Consider the following 22128-nt stretch of genomic DNA (forward strand, 5'->3'; position numbering starts at 1 on the left):
CCTCTTTGCATTCCTCTTTGCATTTTTTTTTAACTTATTTTAAAAGTTAACTTTGGTTCGCTACTTTGGGGATGATTGTGTCATCTTTCTTTTCATAGGTGTTGATCCAGACTATGTTGATTTTGGCCCTAGAAATTCTCAATGTCAATATTGTGGTGCTTTGTTTTGGTCTATAGAGCGGTTAAAAACAAACGTTTCTTCTATTAGAAGGCCACAGTTCACTGCATGCTGTATGAGTCAAAAAGTTAAATTCCCACCTGTTAAACCCACTCCTGCTTATTTGGAACATCTGCTAAATTGAACAAATTCTCAAGAAAGTTCGCATTTCAAAACAAATGTTAGGTTGTATAATTCAATGATGGCGTTCACTTCAATGGGGGCTAAAGTTGATGCATTGATAAACAAGGGTCAAGGTCCTTACGTTTTTAAGATTAATGGTCAAGTGCATCATTTAATGGGTTCTTTGTTGCCTCCTGAAGGCGAGAGCCCTAAATTTGCGCAGCTCTGCATTTATGACACTCAAAATGAAATCAACAATCGTATGAGTTGTTTTCCTCATTCAGAAGAATCTTTGAAGGTTGATGAACAAATTGTTGGTGGGCTCATTAAAATGTTAGATGAGTGTAAGGAGTTGGTTAAGTTATTTAGAGTCGCAAGGGATAGGATTAATGAACAGTCAACAAGTTCTTTGCGCTTGCGTTTACACGGCACACGGAGCAACCATGATGCGCAATATAATCTGCCAACATGTGATGGGATAGGAGGGTTAATAGTTGGGGATATCGGTCAATTTCATACCGAAAGAGATATTATTGTAGAACACAGGGCAACTGGTCTGCAAAGGATAACAAAGTTGAATCCAAAATATATGGCCCTTCAATATCCTCTTCTTTTCCCATATGGTGAAGATGGATACAGTAAAGGTCTCCCTTGGAATCCAGATTTCAGAGGGAAAAAACCCAAGACTGGCGGAGTGTCTATGAGAGCATTTGTGGGTTACCAAATTCAGGATAGACCAGGACAGGATAGCACCCTGTTAAAGGGTGGCAGATTATTTCAACAATATTTAGTAGATGCATATGCCACACTTGAAGAAGATAGACTTGATTTCATTAGGACAAATCAAAATTCCTTGAGAACTGAGCGTCTTAAGGGAATTCATGAGGCGTTGAGAAAAGGAAATGCAAGTGGTTCCGAAATGGGTAAGAGGATTATCTTGCCAACTTCATTTACTGGCAGTGCTAGATACATGATAAATAATTATCAGGATGCTATGGCTATATGCCGTCACTTAGGAAATCTTGATTTATTTATCACCTTTACATGCAATGCTAAGTGGCCTGAAATTATCGAAGATCTACGTGAAAGACCTGGTTGTAGGGTTGAAGACAGATCAGACATCGTATCCAGAATTTTCAAAGCAAAACTTGACCATATGGTTAAGTATATAAAATCAGGAAAACCTTTTGGCAAAGTTGAATCTGGTTAGTTATTGGCTTTTCTCAATTCTCAAGATTATTTGTTTGTTTTCTCTTCTAAGCATAAACATCAGGCATTCTGTTTTGATTTTTGTTTATCTTATATTTCTCAAAACAGTGATTTACACAGTTGAATTTCAAAAAAGAGGTCTCCCGCATTGCCATATCTTGGTTTGGGTCAGTGAAGAGTATAAGTGTCATTCTCCTTCCGATGTGGATTCAATCATTTTGGCTGAAATTCCTAACCAAGAATTTGACAAAGATGGGTATGATGTTGTTGCACTGTACATGATTCATGGTCCATACGGTCTTGCAAATGAAAAATCCCCTTGCATGAAAGAAAAAAAATGTTTACAGAGATTCCCAAAACATTTTTCAAATGAAACTACTTTTGAACCTGATGGTTTTGTTGCATACAAGTGTAGAAAAATGGAAAATTGTTTTGTTGTAAAAAATGGAGTGAAGCTTAATAATGCGTTTGTTGTTCCTTACAATCGTGGATTGTTATTAAAGTATCAAGCACATATAAATGTTGAATCGTGTTGTCAATCAATGCTCATTAAATACCTTTTCAAGTATATAACCAAGGGTGTTGATAGGGCCGGAGTTGTTTTTGAGGATCAAGAGTTTGATGAAATTGTGGCTTATCTAAATTGCAGATATTTATGCTCTTATGAAGCAGTTTGGAGATTGTTACAATTTCATATTCACTTTAGAGAACCAGCTGTTCAAAGATTGTGTGTGCATCTTCCTTATGACCAAAATGTTGTCTTTCAAGAGGATGATAATTTAAACTATGTTGTTAATCAACCTAATCTTGAAAGCATAATGTTAACAAAATGGTTCGAAATGAATGCTTAAGATCCTGATGTATGCCAGTTATCTTATGTTGAATTTCCTTCAAAATATGTTTGGAATAGTGAAAATAAAGAGTGGACTCGAAGGAAAAGTGGTAGATGTCTAGGTAGAGTTGCGTATGTTCACCCTGCTACTGGTGAATTATACTATTTGAGATTATTGCTTAATTATAAAAAATGTGGCTTTTGTTTTGATGATTTAAGAACAATTAAAGGTGTTCTTCAACCCACATTTCAAGCTGCATGCAACTCGCTAGGTCTGTTAGGAGATGATAAGGAGTGGAACAACGCAATGTTAGAAGCGGTGGTCACTGCATCATCGTATCAATTGCGACAGTTGTTTGTTACATTAGTTTTGTTTTGTGATGTTGCTGATTCGGCAACTTTGTTTGAGGCACATTGGAAAATGATGTGTGATGACATCTTGACAAAGATGGTTAATGCTTTTGGCTTGCAGGATATGTCTAAGTATGAGGATGAACTTAGAAATTCTCTTTTGTATGAGTTAGAAAAGTTGTTTGTAGTTTCAAATAGTTCTCTGTCTAAACATCACCTCCCAGTTCCAAATATACTTAAGAATAGAAGTTTAAGAGATGAGTTAAACTATGACACTAAATCACTTAAAGAACAACATTCACTATTGATGGCACAGTTGAATTAAGGGCAAAAAATAGTTTATGATAGTGTTATAGTGGTCGTTGATAGCAACAAGCCTGGTCTATTTTTTGTTCATGAACATGGTGGAACTGGTAAGACTTTTTTGTGGACCACTATCATAGCAAAGATTAGATCAGAGAACCGTATTGTTTTGGCTGTTGCTTCGTCTGGAATTGCCTCCCTTTTGCTTCCTGGTGGAAGAACTGCACACTCTTGAAAATCCCTATCAGCATTACGGATTGTTCACTTTGTGAAATAAAAAAAGGAACTCATCTAGCACAATTAATTAGTAATGCAGCTCTTATTGTTTGGGATGAAGCACCAATGAATCATAAACAATGTTTTGAAACTTTAGATAGATCTCTTCGTGATGTTCTTAAAAGGTCTAAACCAGGTTTTGATGATTTGCCATTTGGAGGAAAGCCAATTCTCTTTGGAGGTGATTTTAGACAAATCTTGCCTGTTGTTCCAAATGGAACTAGGGCTGACATTGTTGAAGCTTCATTGACAACTTCTTATCTTTGGCCTTATCTAACTGTTTTTTTTCTCAAAGAAAACATGAGGCTTTCAAAAACTGGTTTGAATGAGCAGGAAAAACAAGAGTTAGCTGATTTTGCAAATTGGATATTACAAATTGGAAACGGTAATGTTGCTAATTCTATATTGTCAACTGATGAAGAAAGTTCTTGGGTTGAAATTTCAAAAAACTTTCTTATTAATTTTGATGATGATCCCATCGAAAATATGGTTTCAGCGGTGTACACAGATTTTGAAACAAATTTTCATGATGTATCATATTTGAAAGAAAGAGCCATTGTCACACTGCGAAACAACATGGTAACTGAGATAAATAATTTTATGTTGACTATGGTGCCTGGCGAAGGTCGCACGTACCTCAGTTTTGATTCTGTGTCTTCTTCGACAGAAAATGTTAAAAATCTTGATATACTTTATCCGCTAGAATTTTTGAACCAACTTGACTTACTTGGTTTGCCGCACCACAAGCTGGCATTGAAAGTTGGTATGCCAGTAATGTTGCTTAGGAATTTAAATCAAAGTTGTGGATTGTGTAATGGGACAAAGTTGGTGGTGATGTAGTTAACTGATAGAATTGTGGAAGCAAAGATCATAACGGTTAGCAACATTGGTGACAAGTTTACATTCCAAGAATCATTACCGAGTCATCAAAAAATAAATATCCGTTTACTTTGCGGCGAAGACAATTTCCTCATAGAATTTGTTATGCAATGACAGTTAATAAGAGTTAAGGACAATATTTGAAGATTGTTGGGTTATTTCTATTTCAAACAGTTTTTTCTCATGGACAGCTCTACGTTGCATTGTCTAGGGTCACCTCAAAACAGGGTCTTAAAATTGTGATTGCTCATGATAGTGATATGCCTTATGGATACACTAAAAACATTGTTTATAAAGATGTTTTGAATTGTTTACATGAAGGTGTGTTGATTTGTGTTTGTCCATTCATTTTTTTTCCTCTTTTTGTCTATTTTTCAAAATTCTAATGTATTCTTTGTTTCATGTGTGTTGCACGATTTTGAGGATTTTATTTGCTTTTAAATTTACTTTATATAGATTGATGGAGCATATGCCAGTTTGTCTTTTGTTATCATACAAGCCAACAAGGAAACTACAAATTAGGATATGCAGAATTTGGGTGACAAAAAATATTGGAGCTGATCGTCAACCTGTAAGTTTGGACTATGTCTTTGTTGACAAAGAGGTTACATCTTTACACCTTTTTCTCATTATTAAATAGACACAGTTTTATATTTGTCGAAATGCATCGATCATACTTTCAGTATTAATTCGATTTTTCCTTCTCATTGATTAACATTCCATCTTTTTTATGTTCAATTGTGGTTTGTAGAAATTTTTGAAGTAAAATATTCATTAAATGTTCTGTGAAATAGGCATTTTCAATAGGGTAGTTGTGCTGTTGGTTTTTTGATGATGTGCCTAATGTTTATTTTGGATTGAATTTCAACTTCTACATAGATTTATGATTAGTAAACTCTTATGGCAGTTTGGAAATGATAATTTGTTCACGAGCTTATTTACTACTTTAATGATTAATTTAATTTTGTTTTTCCTCTCTAAAAGGGACATGCAATTCAGGCGACCATGAAACCCTGGGACATCCAATTCTTTTTGGACCGTCTAAAAGTTGGGTTCGTGTACGAGATAGATAAATTTCGTCTTATCAATAACAGAACGTCAAACAAAATTGTCCCTCATGATGCCATGGTTGAGTTGAACAAAAACACTACAGTCCTAGTTGAGAAACGAAATCAACTGATCCCGATGCATTGGTATAATTTAATTGAATTTGATGAGCTTCACAAGAGAGTCGATAGAGATGTAAACCTCACAGGTAAAGTGTCTAATTTTGACTATTGCCACTACTCTAAAATCATTATTCTTAGTTTTTAACTTAATTTAGCTTAAACTGGTTCTTATAACTATATCATACATAGATGTTTTTGGTTGTTTGATGGCTTTACAACCGATTGAGGAAATCATTGTGCAAAATATTAGAGTTGAGAAAAAGCGAGACCTCAAACTTCAAAATACCAGGTGAACCATACTTCTCATACATTGTTATTGCATATTTATACAAATATAGTCATATAAAAATTACATAGAAAGTTCTGACTCTATTTTTATAATTGTAGAGGTGAACAAGTTACAGTAACACTATGGGCAGAAACTGCAACAAGCTTTCAAGACGATGCATTGCAGTCGCTTTCGTCGCCTGTCTTCATTGTTTTGACTTCACTCAAAGTGAAGAAATACAAAGCTTATACCTTAACAAAATCTATATGTGATCACTTTACTTTTGTATTGATAATTGTTATCTTTATATTTATAGGAAAACCTGTTTTGGGGAGCACAGGCTCAACAGTTTGTATTTTCAATCCTGATATCCCACAACTTTCAGAATATAAACAAGAGTGAGTGAACAAATCTTATTTAATGTTTTTTTTTTGTTTATGTTTTTACCTTCTATATTCTTGGACCTAAAAATGTGAAAATCAGGTTTGAATACCTCAAAACACCCATTGAAATTCTACAAACTTCTGCTGAAAAGTATGGAAAGGGTACTGTTATAGCTGATTCTGAACAGAAGACAATTGAACAATTGCTTCTTCTTGATCCGGCATTAAACAAGGTCAATCCATTATCACTAAATCATCTCATGTTTTGTCAATTTTATTTTACAACTGCTTTCCAATTGATTGTTTGTTGTAATTTGGAAATGACAAATTGTTTCTTAATCTATACTGTGTTGTGCATACAAAGTGTCGTGTTGTTTGTTTCTTTGTTCATTTATAAGCGTTTGTGCAAAAAATTAAACAACTTATCTTTCATGATTCAATATACATTCTCCAAAATGTTATCTCATGTCCAAAATTTGAATTATGTTTTATAATTTGGGTGGAAATGCATACACTAAGGTACAAGTGTCATGTTTGGGAGTTTATTCTTAAATTTTTTTGTATTTGAAAATTTTATATCATATCAGAATACAAGTTTCGTATGCCAAGCAACAATTGTCGATTACAATTTGACCAAAGGATGGTGGTACAAGTCGTGCCCGTATTGCCACAAAAGTGTCAAAATACATATGGAACTTTCCAATGCTTTTAACATGGGTCACTCGAAAAAATGCCTGAGCCATGGTAATTTACTAATTTATTTTTTCTACGCTCTTTATATCTCTTTGCAATGAACATGGTTTTTATTGCAAGATTTTTTTTTTAAATTGCTAAACTTACATCATTATATCTTCGTCATTTATTTAGTGAATGATGCCACAAATCAATTCAACTTCTTAGTGATCGGAAGGACTGCTGAAAAACTTCTGGGTATCTCTTGCCACTCTTTGGTCATAGAAGAAGGCTACGACGACTCTTCTGTGTTGCCTCCGCACCTTCAAAAATTGGTTGGCAGCACGAAAAAGTTCCAGGTCCGTTTTGGTAATCAAAACAATGAGTTTGGCAACATCGACTTTGTTGTTCATGGAATAATTGAGGAAGAAGCATTAGTTGACCCAAAACTTAGTTCGATTGTACCACGTACACCTGCTACCAACACCGGGAAACAAGTTATTGATGCAGCAACCCCTATCCCTGTTACGACCTTGGAATCCCAGATCTGACAAATCAAATCAGTTGCGACAAACAAGGGTGTAAAGAGGACATTATTTGTTGAAAATGAAACTTCAAAAGCTCACAGGTTAAGTTTCCCCTTCAAATAATGTTGGTATTCCATTAAATAAAAACATCATGCATGCACTTTATAACATTCATTTCCATCCTTTTTAAATTTAACATGTTTTCACAGCAAACATGATGAGGGGAGCCAACCACTGTCTACTAATTCAACCAGAATCTCGACAGAATTCTCTAACTTGGTTGTCCCAAAAGTTGAACCTGCAGACAAAACATTGATCAGTACATTAAGAAGTAGATCACAAACAAAGAAAATCAAGGACATGTATAATGAGTTATTGCTTACAATAATATATGCCAACTTGAACAATTATTGAATTTTTGTTCTGATTTGTTGCTTAGTGTTGGAGATGTTCATTCGCAAAAGAAATAAGCTATAGAAGACTTTATCATGGACTGCTGCAAAGGATCGAATATATATATTTTTTTGGCTATTCCATTATTATAAATATATACTTTTTGGGCATTCCACGACTAAAGTTTTATTATTTTATGCAACTGTTGGAACAACAAAAAGCCTTGCAGAACGTGTATTTTGTTATGTTGCATGTAGAAACAAAATATGTGTAAACTGCATGGTATTTCAGTCTTTGATGCAAAGACACTATATTTTGTCATTTGCAACTTTTGTCAATGTAAACTTTCCTTCAAGTAATTTCGATTGTATATTGCCTCTCGATGTCAACTTAATAGAGTAGCAATGTAAATTGAATTGCTTATTTTATGTATCAATTCACCTATCTCTTACTTTTTCTTTTTTTTTTCTATGAATATTATACATGGTTTGAATACCCGCAACAAAGCGCGGGCATTCCTACTAGTTTTCTTCTAAAAAGCATGTGGACATGAGGGAGACCACACTTTTGAAACTCAATGACATATACATATGCAAGAACTCTACCCAAAACACTTTTTTGTTTATAACATCATTCTTCAACTTTTCGAATTTTGCACGAAAAACCCGTGTAAGCAAATTTGGTCGATCTTGTGGTGCTTGGCCAGGTAGGAGCTCATCACTTATTTCTTCCCAAGTTGGATTACATGTCATTGTTAGGAAAATATCTGGTTTTCAATACTTTTGAACCAAAGTCATTGCAGCTTGATACCTTTGATACATGTCACGGGGACCACCAACAAAAGATGATGGTAATATAGTCCTACGACGACCGATGTTTCCCATATTTGTTTTGTTATATATCATTAATAAGTCTAATTATATTTGTTTTGTTATAACTTATTAATAAGTCTTATTTGATATGATAAAACACGAAAATGAAGCGCATATGTTATTGTATAAACTAATATGTTTTATACCTGCATTATTTTGTCCTACACTTAATGAGTCTTGTAGTCCTCGATAGAATTCAGAACGAATTGTGTGTTGATTATCACGCATCTATCTAAACTTTTGTGATTCGATCGTTACGTAGTTATCAACTACATATTGCTGCAACAGGCGACCACCACGAAGTAGAAGTGATTCATCACGTTGACAGATTTAAAATGATAAAAAATTTCGTTCAACCTAAATATAATTTTAAAAAATTAATATTATGTGTATGGAGATGAAGCTCTTCGGTTACCTAAAGAACATAAGAACAATAGTCACAACATGTCACTTTTCTGCGGTTTTTATTTTGAGTATTCACATCCTATCCATATGTTCCATAAGGTAACAACAATGGATATAGTAAAGGGTCATAGTAGCCGACACAATCTTTGATACTCTTAAGTTGACCATCTATAGTTTTTACAATGATATCCTGACCTCTAATGTTTTCTGATCCTTCACCACCTACTATGACTGTAGCAACCTGAGATGTAGACGGTAAACAATATTGTTGTTGATTTTCAGGCTGCTCCTTGATAATCAATCTGCAATTTTGCAAATCTGACGTTGTGCTAGGCGATGAAATGTTTACACAAATGGATTATATTGATTCAAGATTTCTTAGATTTTTTTGAACGACATCTTTGTTTAGTGCTTCACTTTCTCTCATCCAATTGTCTATTTCATGAGCTATGTCATACATATACATTTGTAGGAATCTCAGTCTACTATCTCCAATAGGCAAGAGACTTCCTATCTTATGATATATGGAACCTTGAGCACAAAAGGTATAAATACCACGTCTTCCTGTTGCTAGGCTTTCATCAACATGAACTCCCATTGAAGTGAAGGCAAAAATGTGGATGTAAGCTCGTATATTCTGTAAAAAATGTCTTCCCTCAGTAGATTGGGTGCAAAAAAGCTCAGCCATTTCAGGAGGGGATGGTATTGTTGGTAGGGAAAGCTTTCCATGCAAGCAACACATTTAAGAGGTTTCATGAATGAACAAACGGGCATGACAATCTGGACATGTGGTTGGATTTGGTATGTAAAATCTTGGGACTCCCAGGTTTTCATTAAAGTTTCTAGCCCGATTATGAATCGCCCTTGCTCCTATAGTATGATGTCGAAGTGGAACGTCGTCATTAGGTTGGATCTCATTTTCATTGATGAGATGAAAATTATCTACTTCAAAAGAAAACAATAAATGTGCGTTATGAATTATAGAGCAAAATTGAATTTGTATCTATTAGTATCCAAAACTAATACCTTCATTGATGATGGGTGGATAAGCATGATTCATTGCAGCATTCGAGTGGATTGATTGCTCTATTGTATGTTCTGTAATAATCTAATAGAATTGAAGAAAGGTAATAAGTGGTCTTTATAGTAATGATGATATAGAGTTTTTATTTTATAAGTTGGAGTGTGGTAGTTTGCGAGATTACCATTATTAGTGAAATTTTGGTTAAATCCACCCTGAGGCAAATGTGTCCGATTTGACCAAGCAAGTTGCCTTATATGAGTTAAGCGCATTGTTCTTGGAACTTGACTACTAATGCCTTCTCCAAATGGCACTATGTTGAGGCATTGAACATGATTGCTACAATCTTTACCGAATTACACTATGTTATGGCATTGAACTTGATCGGTATCACATTCAACAAATGATACTATGCTTGAGTGTTGAATTTGTTGAACACGGTAATTGGATCTTCGTTGTGCTAAACATTCATGTCTTTGCCTTGAAGTCATTGAATTTCGCCTCTTACGTTGACGATCCCGCCATTGTTCTCGTTGGCACTCTCTCTCATCAATAACATGTGCATTTTGTTGCTCTAAACCAAGAAATGTAATGGTGAACGAAAAATGTTGACACACTCGACCGAGATCGAGGCATGCTGGCCGTCATGTGAAGGTGACGTAGCGATGTGCACAGTGCAGAAGCAATAATGATAATAGAGAATACGAATAAATGAAAACCAACTCATAAGAGTACTAGTTAAGACAAGTGCTAGAATATGTGTGAATACACAATTAGAGTGTAAGTAGCCTAAGTTCAGTCCAGAAAACAAGTACTAATGAAACGACACCCAAAGATGCCCTACATTTGTGATAGTCTATCAGAACCTCCAATCAATCCTCGTGAGCCACCAACGAACAAGCTTATCTAAAACCTGGATGGGCGCAAAACAGAAAGTGTGAGTGGGCAAAAACAAAGCTTTTCAAAACTATTTCATTTATCAAATGCTCTAATCCCTCGCCGTAAAACATGTATAATTTTCCTAGAAATGGAATATATATATATATATATATTTCAATTCATGCTTCACATATCCATATTCATAAGTATGCCATGTCAAAGATATAAAACAAAATAAGTAACTCAGGTGAAAATAAATTCATGGAAAATAACATATTAGTCGGAACCCTTGCAGAGGTATGTATGGCAGAATTCATAGCTCATTAGTCAATCTAGCCGGAGTCACCGCAAGTGACACTATACGGCACTACACTGCACACGAGTTAGAACCACTGTAAAGGTTTATATGACAAGCTGGGTGTAATATAGTTATGCTCCATGCTACGCTCTCATGATAGTTATGCGATAAATCGCTAGTCACCTACGAGTCAGAACCACATATAATGGTCTGTATGACAAGATTGTGCACCTAAATTGGATCCAATGTGGGCATATGGTGCGGGAGGTGACACCATAAACAAGCATGTGACATATCTTTGGCTAAATCACAATCACCCGGGGTGCAGGTTTATGAGCTCTCAATCACGTCTCACATTATCAATATCTCATACAACAAAACATAACTCACCTGGTACTTACCTGAGCGTCAACAACCCCAATTCATATTATGCATCATATACTAATTCATATGCTGAATATAAACTTATATGCATTGCATTTCAAAGCATATTTTCATTTAAACACATTTTTTGGGAAAATATCAAGTATATATATATACTGAAAACCAAAAGCCCCTCCTTGGTATGTCGAAGGGTCGTAGCTCTTGAGTCGCCCTTGACTGTGCTCATCCTCAGGATAGGTCTCACCTATATGCGAAATAACTGAATAAACGTTATTTAAAGCACATAGACAAAACTAGTTAATAACTTCTCATACATTGCTCAAATGGGATGTTTGAATATACCAACGTGATCTACACAACCTCACGAACATCCCCATATTTTTAGAAAAATTTTCCGACCACCCATGCCCCGCCACGCACCGGCGGAGGCACTGCCCTATGCACCCTCACGCGTGACCAAACCTTAACTGAGGCCTAACGGTCGTTAGGAATATTCAGTTAAATTTACGGAATATTTTGTTAAAATCAACTAACGTCATTATTTGCCGTTAGGAATATTCCGTCAAAATCGACAGAATATTCTGTCGCCCCTACCTTCGAACTCCGGCGACCGTTGCTGTCATCGGAAACTGGAAAAATATATAAAACCTCATATCTCTCTCATTTTTGCACCAAATTCCACGAAATCTTCACCAAAATGAAGCTTACAACAGAAGGAACAAAACCTTACCAATTTTGGGACCTGAAATCCTCGAGAATTCGCTGGAGATCCTTCGATAATCCGGTCAAACTTTGAACTTTTTGATCTCCACTTCCCGACGTCCAATAATCTTGGTTTTTCTTCCTCGAGCTTCGTAAGGATGATCCAAAGCTCCCTAAGTCCTTAAAATTTCCTAAAAACCTCACATTTATGAGTGAACACGAAGGTTTCTCGAGAACACGAGGGTTTCTCGATCTAAAAAGGGTATGGATGAACTCAAAATCTTACAAGGAGTTCGAATATTACCTGGTTGATGTCGATCCGTGCGCGAAGTATGAGTTTGGTGTTCGTCCGTACGTTTTGTACGGAAATGGTAGGAAGGACGAGAGAAGGAGAGAGAGAGAGAGAGAGAGAGTGCACGAGGTGTTTTGTGTGTGTGGTCTTCACTTGGTCACCAACCAAAACCAACAAAAGTAAACTTAGTCCTAATTGGGTCCAAACAATTAGGACTTAAGATAATTGGCCCATTTCACACACTCATAATCCAACGCTTAAGGGCGAAATAGACATTTCACGCCATTGATAAAAAAAAATTCGGGACGGGCTGTTACAATCTACCCCCTTAAGGAAATTTCGTCCTCGAAATTTATACACAACAATACATCCACTAATAACCATAAAACAATCGTGGATACATCTCTATCATCCGATCTTCTGTCTCCCAGGTAGCCTCTTCCATTGAATGATTTCTCCAGAGAACTTTCACCAGGTGCACAGTTTTATTTCTCAGAACCTTATCTTTCCAATCCAAAATAGTCACTGGCTCCTCATCGTAAGTCAAATCCGAATTAATTTCCAATGGTTGAGGAGGTATTACATGTGAAGGATCTGAGACATAATGTTGAAGCATCGAAACATGAAACACATCATGCACTTTGGACAACTCTGGAGGCAACTCAAGCCTGTAAGCAAGTTCACCGACTCGCTCGGTGATTCGATACGGTCCGATGTACCTAGGGCTTAGCTTACCCTTTTTCCCAAACCGTACCACACTTCTCCACGGTGACAACTTCAAAAATACCCAATCGCCAACTTTATACACTATTAGTAGCATGCTTGTCTGCTAGACTCTTCCGACGATCCTGGGCCGCTTTTAGGTTAGATTTAATTACCTGAATATTCTGAGTAGTTTCATCCACAATCTTCGAGCCCAACAAAACTTTTTGCCAACTTCTAACCAGCATAATGGCATTCAACAAGACTTGCCATAGAGTGCCTCAAATGGTGCCTAATAGGGATTTTACCACCTGCAAAAGTAGGCATAAAAACACTTTAAAATACTTGCAAGAGTACAAGATTATAGTAGTATAGCAGCTCAAGCAAGGTCGATCTCCATAGGGATTAAATGAATAATTTATGTTAAAACCAAATCTTAATTAATTATTTGAAAACAAAGTTTAGAAAAAGATGATTTTATGATCTAAAATATTAAAAATGAATTTAATTAAAAACAATTAAATAAATTGGGAAAATAAATAAAATAAAAGAAAATAGTTTTGAAAATAAAATTTGAGCACTAGAGTTCTGCCGTCACCTTAACAATCCTATGTAGTTCTTCTAATTACTTATGATTACACATGCATATTTTGAAGGTTAGGTTTTCCTAAAGTATATCCTCCAACATAGAACATATATCTAACATGCAACCCGTCCGTGGCGTCCAGATCGAATGTGAGCATGCAAGACTCATTAAGTTTTGTGAAAACCTTTTGAAAAACCATATAACCCTTAAAACATGTCGTCCATCCTAAGAAGTTACACATATTAATCACAAGAAGCCAACGCTAATTTCAGGGACAGCCCTCCGCCAAAATTGCATCAAATTACTTTTCTAAATATCCTAATGGTGGCCAATCATCAAGACAATTAGATAGTTTAAAGCACAGTGATTAATAATTCAAAACTTGCATGCATAATATCATAAGTAAATTGAAAAGAAACTACATATTCTTGCTAAGGCTTGTTGCCTCGCCCTAGCAAACAAAACTAGTTACTAACAATCATAAAACAAAATATTATTAAAAACACGGATAGAAAACACCTTGAAAATAAACTTGAATTCAAAAGCTCTCTAAAGCCAAAATATTGCATTCTCCCCCTCTCCAATGTTGCGTCCACTCTCCCCTTTTAACCTAATGGCTAAATATCTTATTTATACTAATACAAAATATAACCCTAAAAGGTCTTAGAATAAAACTAGGAAACCTAATAAATTGAAATAAAATAGGAAACATAATCCAAAATTAACTTGGTAAATTCGCCCAAAAATCTGCACAGTCACCTTTTGGACCCAAATCAGCTCCAAAATTGGCCCAAAATAGCTGGATCTAAAGCTTGGACTATTCTGAACACTTATCCAGAAGGCCACGAACCCATCTGAGGTCATATTGGGCGTACTGCTCCTTTATTTAATCTCCAGAAAATAACCATTTGGTAGAAATTTTTGAGATTTTGACACGAACAAGCTAAGGAACACATGAATGTCCTCCAATTTGAATCACTCCAAAATTAGTCCATTTGGTCACGTTTTGTTCCAGAGGAAGTCGTATGTCCTATGTTGAAAATATAAAGCAAAGTATCAAAATTCTACCAAAATAATAAATAAATTAATAGTAAGAATAGGGTAAAATATATAATAAAATATTGACTCATCAGTGCCATACCAATACTCGAATGGTAACTATTGTTGTAGGCGAATTCCATCAAATCCAAACAATTATGCCAACCATCGCCAAACTGCAGCACTGAAGATCTCAACATATCCTCTAATGTCTGAATAGTCCTTTCAGATTGCCCATCTGTTTGAGGATGTACTATAAAGTAATCTCGTACCAAGAGCTTCCTGGAACGTTACCCAAAACTTAGAAGTGAATCTAGGATCCCGATCTGAGATAATATAAACTGGAACACCATGGTACTTTACAATCTTCAATATGAATAACTTAGCTAATTGGCTTAATGAGTATTTTTCCCTTACTAGAATAAAGTGTGCTGACTTAGTGCGCTGATCAACTATCACCCAAATTCCATCATAACCATTCTGTGTATGAGGAAGCTTATACACAAAATCCATGGTAATATTTTCCCATTTCCACTGTGGAATGGGAAGTGGCTGCATCAACCCAAACGGCTTCTTCCTTTCAGCTTTAACCTATTGGCAAATGGCACACCTACTCACATACTCGGCAATTTCTCTTTTCATACTCGGCCAATAATAAAATGGTCGAATGGTATGATACATCTTGGTACCTTCTAGATGCATTGCATATGCCGAAATATGCGCTTCATCAAGGATTTCTTTCTTTAACTTTGCATTATTCGGCACATACATTCTGTTCTCTTGCATAAGCATGCCATTAGTTTCTCAAATTTTGAAATCTTTCTTCTTGCCTCGATTTCTTTCTTGAATTAATTCTTGGGTTTCTTTATCAACCATCTGAGCCTCAAGTACTCGATCAATTAATATTGGTCTGACCTGGAAATTAGCTAACAAAGCTTCCTTTTTATCTGCCAATCCTAATCTCACTTCAATGGACCTCAAAACTGCCAGAAGAGGAACATGACAAGCATAAACAACATTAAGCCTAACTGGTGTCTTCCTACTAAGGGTATCTGCTACCATATTCGCACGACCAGGGTGATACTCAATCGTGCAATCATAATCACTTAGTAATTCTATCCATCTTCGCTGACAAAGATTAAGATCCCTCTGAGTAAAAAGATACTGAAAACTCTTATGATCTGTGAAGATCTTACATTTCTCACCATAAAGGTAATGTCTCCAAATTTTCAAAGCAAAGATGATCGCTGCTAGCTCAAGATCATGAGTAGGATAATTCATCTCATGAGGTTTCAATTGGCATGACGCATAAGCAATTACCCTACCTTGCTGCATTAATACACAACCTAAACCGTTCAATGAAGCATCACTGAAGACTTCAAAATCACCACTATCGTCATGAAGCGTCAAAACAGGTGCATGAGTGAGACAATACTTTAACTGCTGAAAACTTTGCTCATAATTGTCATCCTGCTCAAACTTTACATCCTTCCTGGTTAACCTTGTCAATGGTAATGCAATGACTGAAAAGTCTTTAGCAAACCGTCTGTAATAGCCTGCTAAGCTAAGAAAACTCCGTACCTCAATGATAGTTCGTGGTTGCTCCCAATTCTCAACAGCTGTTGTCTTTTGAGGATCCACTCGAATACCTTGAGCTGATATAACATGTCCCAAAAATGCCACTTGATCTAACCATAATTGGTATTTGCTAAACTTAGCATATAACTGGTGTTCCCTCAGCTTTTTCAATACCAAAGTAAGATGTCAAATATGCTCTGACTTTGACTTAGAATATACCAAAATATCGTCAATGAAGACAATGACGAATCTGTCTAAGTACGGCTGAAACACTTCATTCATCAAGCCCATAAATGCTGCAGGTGCGTTGGTTAACCCAAAAGGCATCACCAGAAACTCATAATGACCATAACGGGTCCTGAAAGCTATTTTAGGGACATCTTCACTTTTAATCTTCAACTGGTAGTAACCAGACCTCAAGTCAATCTTAGAGAACACACAGGCATCTCGGAGTTGATCAAACAAATCATATATACGTGGTAATGGATAATGGTTCTTAATTGTTACTCGATTCAATTGCCTGTAATCAATGCATAGCCTCAAAGTTCCGTCTTTCTTCTTCACAAATAAAACTGGAGCTCCCCAAGGTGAAGTACTAGGTTGAATAAATCCCTTATCAATCAATTCCTGCAACTGAATCCCTCAACTCAGCAGGAGCCATTCTATAAGGAGTCAAAGATATAGTTTCCGTACTTGGAAGTAAATCAATAGTGAACTCTATGTCTCTATCTGGCAGCAATCCAGGCAAATCATCAGGGAACACATCCGAAAAATGCCTGACCACATGTACATCCTCCACGCTACTAGGAGCATTATCATTCAACACCACATGAGCCAAATATCCCTGACAACCCTTCGACAACAATCTTTGGCTTTCATGGCAGAAATAACACCATGCCTCACCCCGCTAGGCCCTCCTACAAATGTAACTTCGGGTAATCCAGGACGATGGAAAGTAACTGTCATTCCATAGCAATCTATCTTGGCACGATTGTAGTGTAACCAATCAGTGCCCAAAATCACATCAAAGTCAACAATGTCTAACAGAATAAGGTTAGCTGGCATAACAACATCCTCCACCATCACTGGACATCCTAGATATACCGGATCAACATAACATCTCTCCCCTATAGGCATAGAAAACTCTAAATCATATCCTAGAGCTGTAGGATGAGGTTGCGTCACTTGAGCAAATGTATGAGAAACAACAGAATGCGTAGCACCACAATCAATTAATACTTTAGCAAAATGACCAAGAATGTTCAACGTACCCATAATTAAATCAGGATTGTTCTAAGCATCTTGCAGAGTCATATTGTGGATACGTCCTTGATTTTGCTGTCGTCCACCACGACCTCTGTTAGCATGAATACCTCATCCTTGTCTTGGCTGACCCGATTGTCTCGAAGATCCTGCACTGCTAGCAGCAATCTCTACTTGCTGGGGCTGTCCCCTTGGTACCACTGGGATCCACCTGCTGAATGTGGCTGGTATGGCATAGAACCTCCTTGATATTGAGGGTAACCAACCTAATAATGAGGGTCTTGCGAGTACTGATACTGCCCTATAGTATAAGAAGCGACGTCACCTTGATAATGGTAAGCACCTCCATGACTAGTTTGGGCATAACCATTAGGTCCTAAAGCTTGCTGGATCGATGCAGGCGGTGGTAAGAAAGGTTGTTGGGGCCTCTACTGATTCTGAGGGCAATGAGCAGCCCTATGCCCCATCTGTCCATAAGTATAGCATCCACTGCTGCCTCTCCTACACTCCCCAAAATGCCTATTATTACACTTGCGGCATAAAGGAGCACCTGAACCACCAAAATCCCTCTGCCTCTGAAATCTAGGGCTTCCAGAAAATCTACCACCTCTCCTATGTACATTAGAGCTTAAACCTCCACTAGAAGAGCTAGAATTGACACCACTTCTCTTAAAGCTCTAAGTTTTTTCGAGGCCCCTGAGAAGATTGACCTTTACCTTTATCATCATTTATTTGATTTCCATCTTTTTCTTCTTCCTCCTTACTCTCACTGGGCATATTTTCTGAATCCTCAATCCACAGTAAAACCTCATAAAACTCCTGGTAAGTGGCACAGGGAGTCGATGTTGCTATAGAACGCCATTTCTTTTTAGTGCCCAACCTGAACGACGAAGCATCTCAACCGGATTTGCAGCAACCTCCGAATTATATCGAGACAAATCAGTGAACCTCCTGTAATACTCATTCGTTGTCATCTTTCCTTGTTTTAGATGCATAAATTCTTGTTTCTTGCGATCTATATACTCTGGAGGAACGAATCTTTTCTGAAACAACTGCTTAAACACTTCCCAATCAGCTGCTACCTCTGGTGGCATCTAATAAGACTCCTGTCTCCACTAGGATGCAGGCTGTTCTCCTAAAAACCAGGTAGTCGTCTTAACCCATCTATCAGGAGGAAGACTCATCTGACTCTGCATCACCAGAAAAGTCTTCTCGACATGATTAAACCATTTCTTCGCTCCCTCATGTCCTTTATTACCCATGAAATGATTCAGCTTCAGATTATACGTAGTCTCAAGATGTGTCCTTTGAGGAGGACGAAGGGAAGATTGAATGGCATTAGCTATAGCTTCCCCTAACTGAGCAATATTAGGGAAACTAGGCTCAGCTGAGTGACGTGGCTTTCTATGAGACGACATAGTTCTGACAAAGGCATCACAATGATTAGAATATTCACGAGATATACAGGACTGCTAAACCTAGGCTCTGATACCAAACTACCACACATACCGACCGAGATCGAGGCATGCTGGCCGTCACGTGAGGGTGACGTAGCCATGTGCATAGTGCAGAAGCAATAATGATAATAGAGAATACAAATAAATGAAAACCAACTCATAAGAGTACTAGTTAAGACAAGTGCTAGAATATGTGTGAATACACAATCAGAGCGTAAGTAGCCTAAGTTCAGTCTAGAAAATAAGTACTAATGAAACAACACCCAAAGATGCCATACATTTGTGATAGTCTGTCAGAACCTCCAATCAATCCTCATGAGCCACCAACGAACAAGCTTATCTAAAACCTGGAGGGGCGCAAAACAGAAAGTGTGAGTGGGCAAAAACAAAGCTTTTCAAAACCATTTCATCTATCAAATGCTCTAACCCCTCGCCGTAAAATATGTATAATTTTCCCAGAAATGGAATATATATATATATATATATATATATATATATTTCAATTCATGCTTCACATATCCATATTCATAAGTATGCCATGCCAAAGATATAAAACAGAATAAGTAACTCAGGTGAAAAGAAATTCATGGAAAATAACATATTAGTCGGAACCCCTATAGAGGTCTGTATGGCTGAATTCATAGCTCATTAGTTAATCTAGCTGGAGTCACCGCAAGTGACACTATACGGCACTACATTGCACACGAGTCGGAACCACTGTAAAGGTCTGTACGACAAGACTGGTGTAATATAGTTATGCTCAATGCTACGCTCTCATGATAGCTGTGCGATAAATCGCTAGTCACATATGAGTCGGAACCACCTATAATGGTCTGTACTACAAGATTGTGCACCTAAATTGGATCCAATGTGAGCATATGGTACGAGAGGTGACATCCTAAACAGGCATGTGCCATATCTCTGGCTAAATCACAATCACCGGGGGTGCAAGTTTATGAGCTCTCAATCACATCTCACATTATCAATATCTCATATAACAAAACATAACTCACCTGGTACTTACCTGAGCATCCACAGCACCAATTCATATTATGCATCATATACTAATTCATATGCTGAATATAAACTTATATGCATGGCATTTCAAAGCATATTTTCATTTAAACACATTTTCTGGGAAAATATCAAGTATATAAATATATGTTGAAAACCAAAAGCCCACTCACTGGTATGTCGAAGGGTCGTAGCCCCCGATCGCCCTTGACTGCGCTCTTCCTCGAGATAGGTCTCACTTATATGCGAAATAACTGAATAAACGTTATTTAAAGCACATAGACAAAACTCGTTAATAACTTCTCATACATTGCTCAAATGGGATGTTTGAATATACCAACGTGATCTACACAACCTCACAGACATCCACATATTGTTAGAAAAAATTTCCAACCACCCAGGCACCGCCATGCGCCGGCAAAGGCACGGCCCTACACGCCCCCACGCGCGGCCAAACCTTAACTGAGGCCTAACGGCCGTTAGGAATATTCCGTTAAAATCAACTAACGCCGTTATTCGCCGTTAGGAATATTCAGTCAAAATCAACGGAATATTCCGTCGTCCCCGACCTTCGAACTCCGGCGACCGTCATCGTCGCCGGAAACTGGAAAAATATATAAAACCTCATATCTCTATTATTTTTGCACCAAATTCCACGAAATTTTCACCAAAATGAAGCTTACAACAGAAGGAACAAAACCTTACCAATTTTGGGACCTGAAATCCTCGAGAATTCGTTGGATATCCTTTGATAATCCTGCCAAACTTTGAACTTATCGATCTCCACTTCCCGATGTCCAATTCTCTTGGTTTTTCTTCTTCGAGCTTCGTAAGGATGATCCAAAGCTCCCCAAGTCCTTCAAATTTCCTAAAAACCTCACATTTATGAGTGCATGAATTCGGCGATTGTGGTTTCTCAAGAACACAAAGGTTTCTCAATCTAAAAAGGGTATGTATGAACTCAAAATCTTACAAGGAGTTCAAATATTACCTGGTTGACGTCGATCCATGTGCGAAGTGTGAGTTTGGTGTTCTCTGTATGTTTTGTACTGAAATGGTAGGAAGGTCGAGAGAAGGAGAGAGAGAGAGAGTGCACGGGGTGTTTTGTGTGTGTGGTCCTCACTTGGTCACCAACCAAAACCAACAAAAGTAAACTTAGTCCTAATTGGGTCCAAACAATTAGGAATTAAGATAATTGGCCCATTTCACACACTCACAATCCATCGCTCAAGGGTGAAATCAACATTTCACGCCATCGATAAAAAAAAAATTCAGGACAGGCTGTTACAAATGTAGTTCGCATATATTATTATAGAAGTAAGTACATAAATTAGAAAATTTTTGTATACATAACACAAATATTAAATGGATGACAATGTAAAATTATTCATACATTAGATGAATTTACAAATATATAATTATTAGGGTCAAAAAGAAAGAAATCATAGTTATCCGCTGATGTTGATCCTATAGTTTCGTGGTTTTCTTCCATTGTGTACTATATTTACGGAGTTCAATCAATTTTGATAATAGGCACGTCGTTGCATTGAATTTTGAGCCCTTTGTGATGAATTCGCAACTCGGCATCTTTGTCTTTGTTGATTGCTCCTACGAAACCTTTGCTATGATTGTTCTTGACAATTGTGGACATCTATTTGTCTCAATCGAACTTCGTCGTTGCTGACCTATACAAAGAAATTGCAAAAGAGAATGAATTTTAGTTCTTTAAAAAAAGGAAAAAAAATCATATTGAACTACAACGAAGGTGCAATTGTAAAATCTCTGACAAAGATGTAGGTTTAAGTCTTATGTATTTTGATCCGAGTGAAAAAAAAAACAAAGTTTTTTTGTGTGAAGGTAAATGAACCCTACTAATATAAAAAAAAAAAAATTGAAACATTAAGCAGCTGTAACATCCCACATCGCCCAGAGGTGTGGATCTTGTAAGCCTTATATGTATATTCTCATCTCTACCTAACACGAGGCCTTTTAGGAGCTCACTGGCTTCGGATTCCATCGGAACTCCGAAGTTAAGCGAGTTTGCGTGAGAGCAATCCCATGATGGGTGACCCACTGGGAAGTTCTCGTGTGAGTTC

At 36.9% G+C, this 22128-nt stretch overlaps 2 protein-coding genes across 2 annotated transcripts; one reads left to right on the plus strand and one right to left on the minus strand.

The window, feature by feature from the left end:
• Positions 1–358: 358 nt before the first annotated feature.
• On the plus strand, positions 359–2996 carry LOC139190981 (uncharacterized). The gene is made up of 3 exons (XM_070811477.1): positions 359–1484; positions 1597–1762; positions 2540–2996. The coding sequence occupies exons 1-3, from the start codon at positions 359–361 to the stop codon at positions 2994–2996; spliced, it is 1749 nt and encodes a 582-aa protein (XP_070667578.1).
• Positions 2997–7351: 4355 nt separating this feature from the next.
• On the minus strand, positions 7352–13344 carry LOC139190982 (uncharacterized). The gene is made up of 3 exons (XM_070811478.1): positions 13273–13344; positions 12776–13169; positions 7352–7446 (listed from the first exon to the last, which is right to left on the minus strand). The coding sequence occupies exons 1-3, from the start codon at positions 13342–13344 to the stop codon at positions 7352–7354; spliced, it is 561 nt and encodes a 186-aa protein (XP_070667579.1).
• Positions 13345–22128: the final 8784 nt, after the last annotated feature.

The sequence above is a fragment of the Malus domestica genome, chromosome 13 (assembly GCF_042453785.1).
Source record: "Malus domestica chromosome 13, GDT2T_hap1".
Lineage (NCBI taxonomy): Eukaryota > Viridiplantae > Streptophyta > Magnoliopsida > Rosales > Rosaceae > Malus > Malus domestica.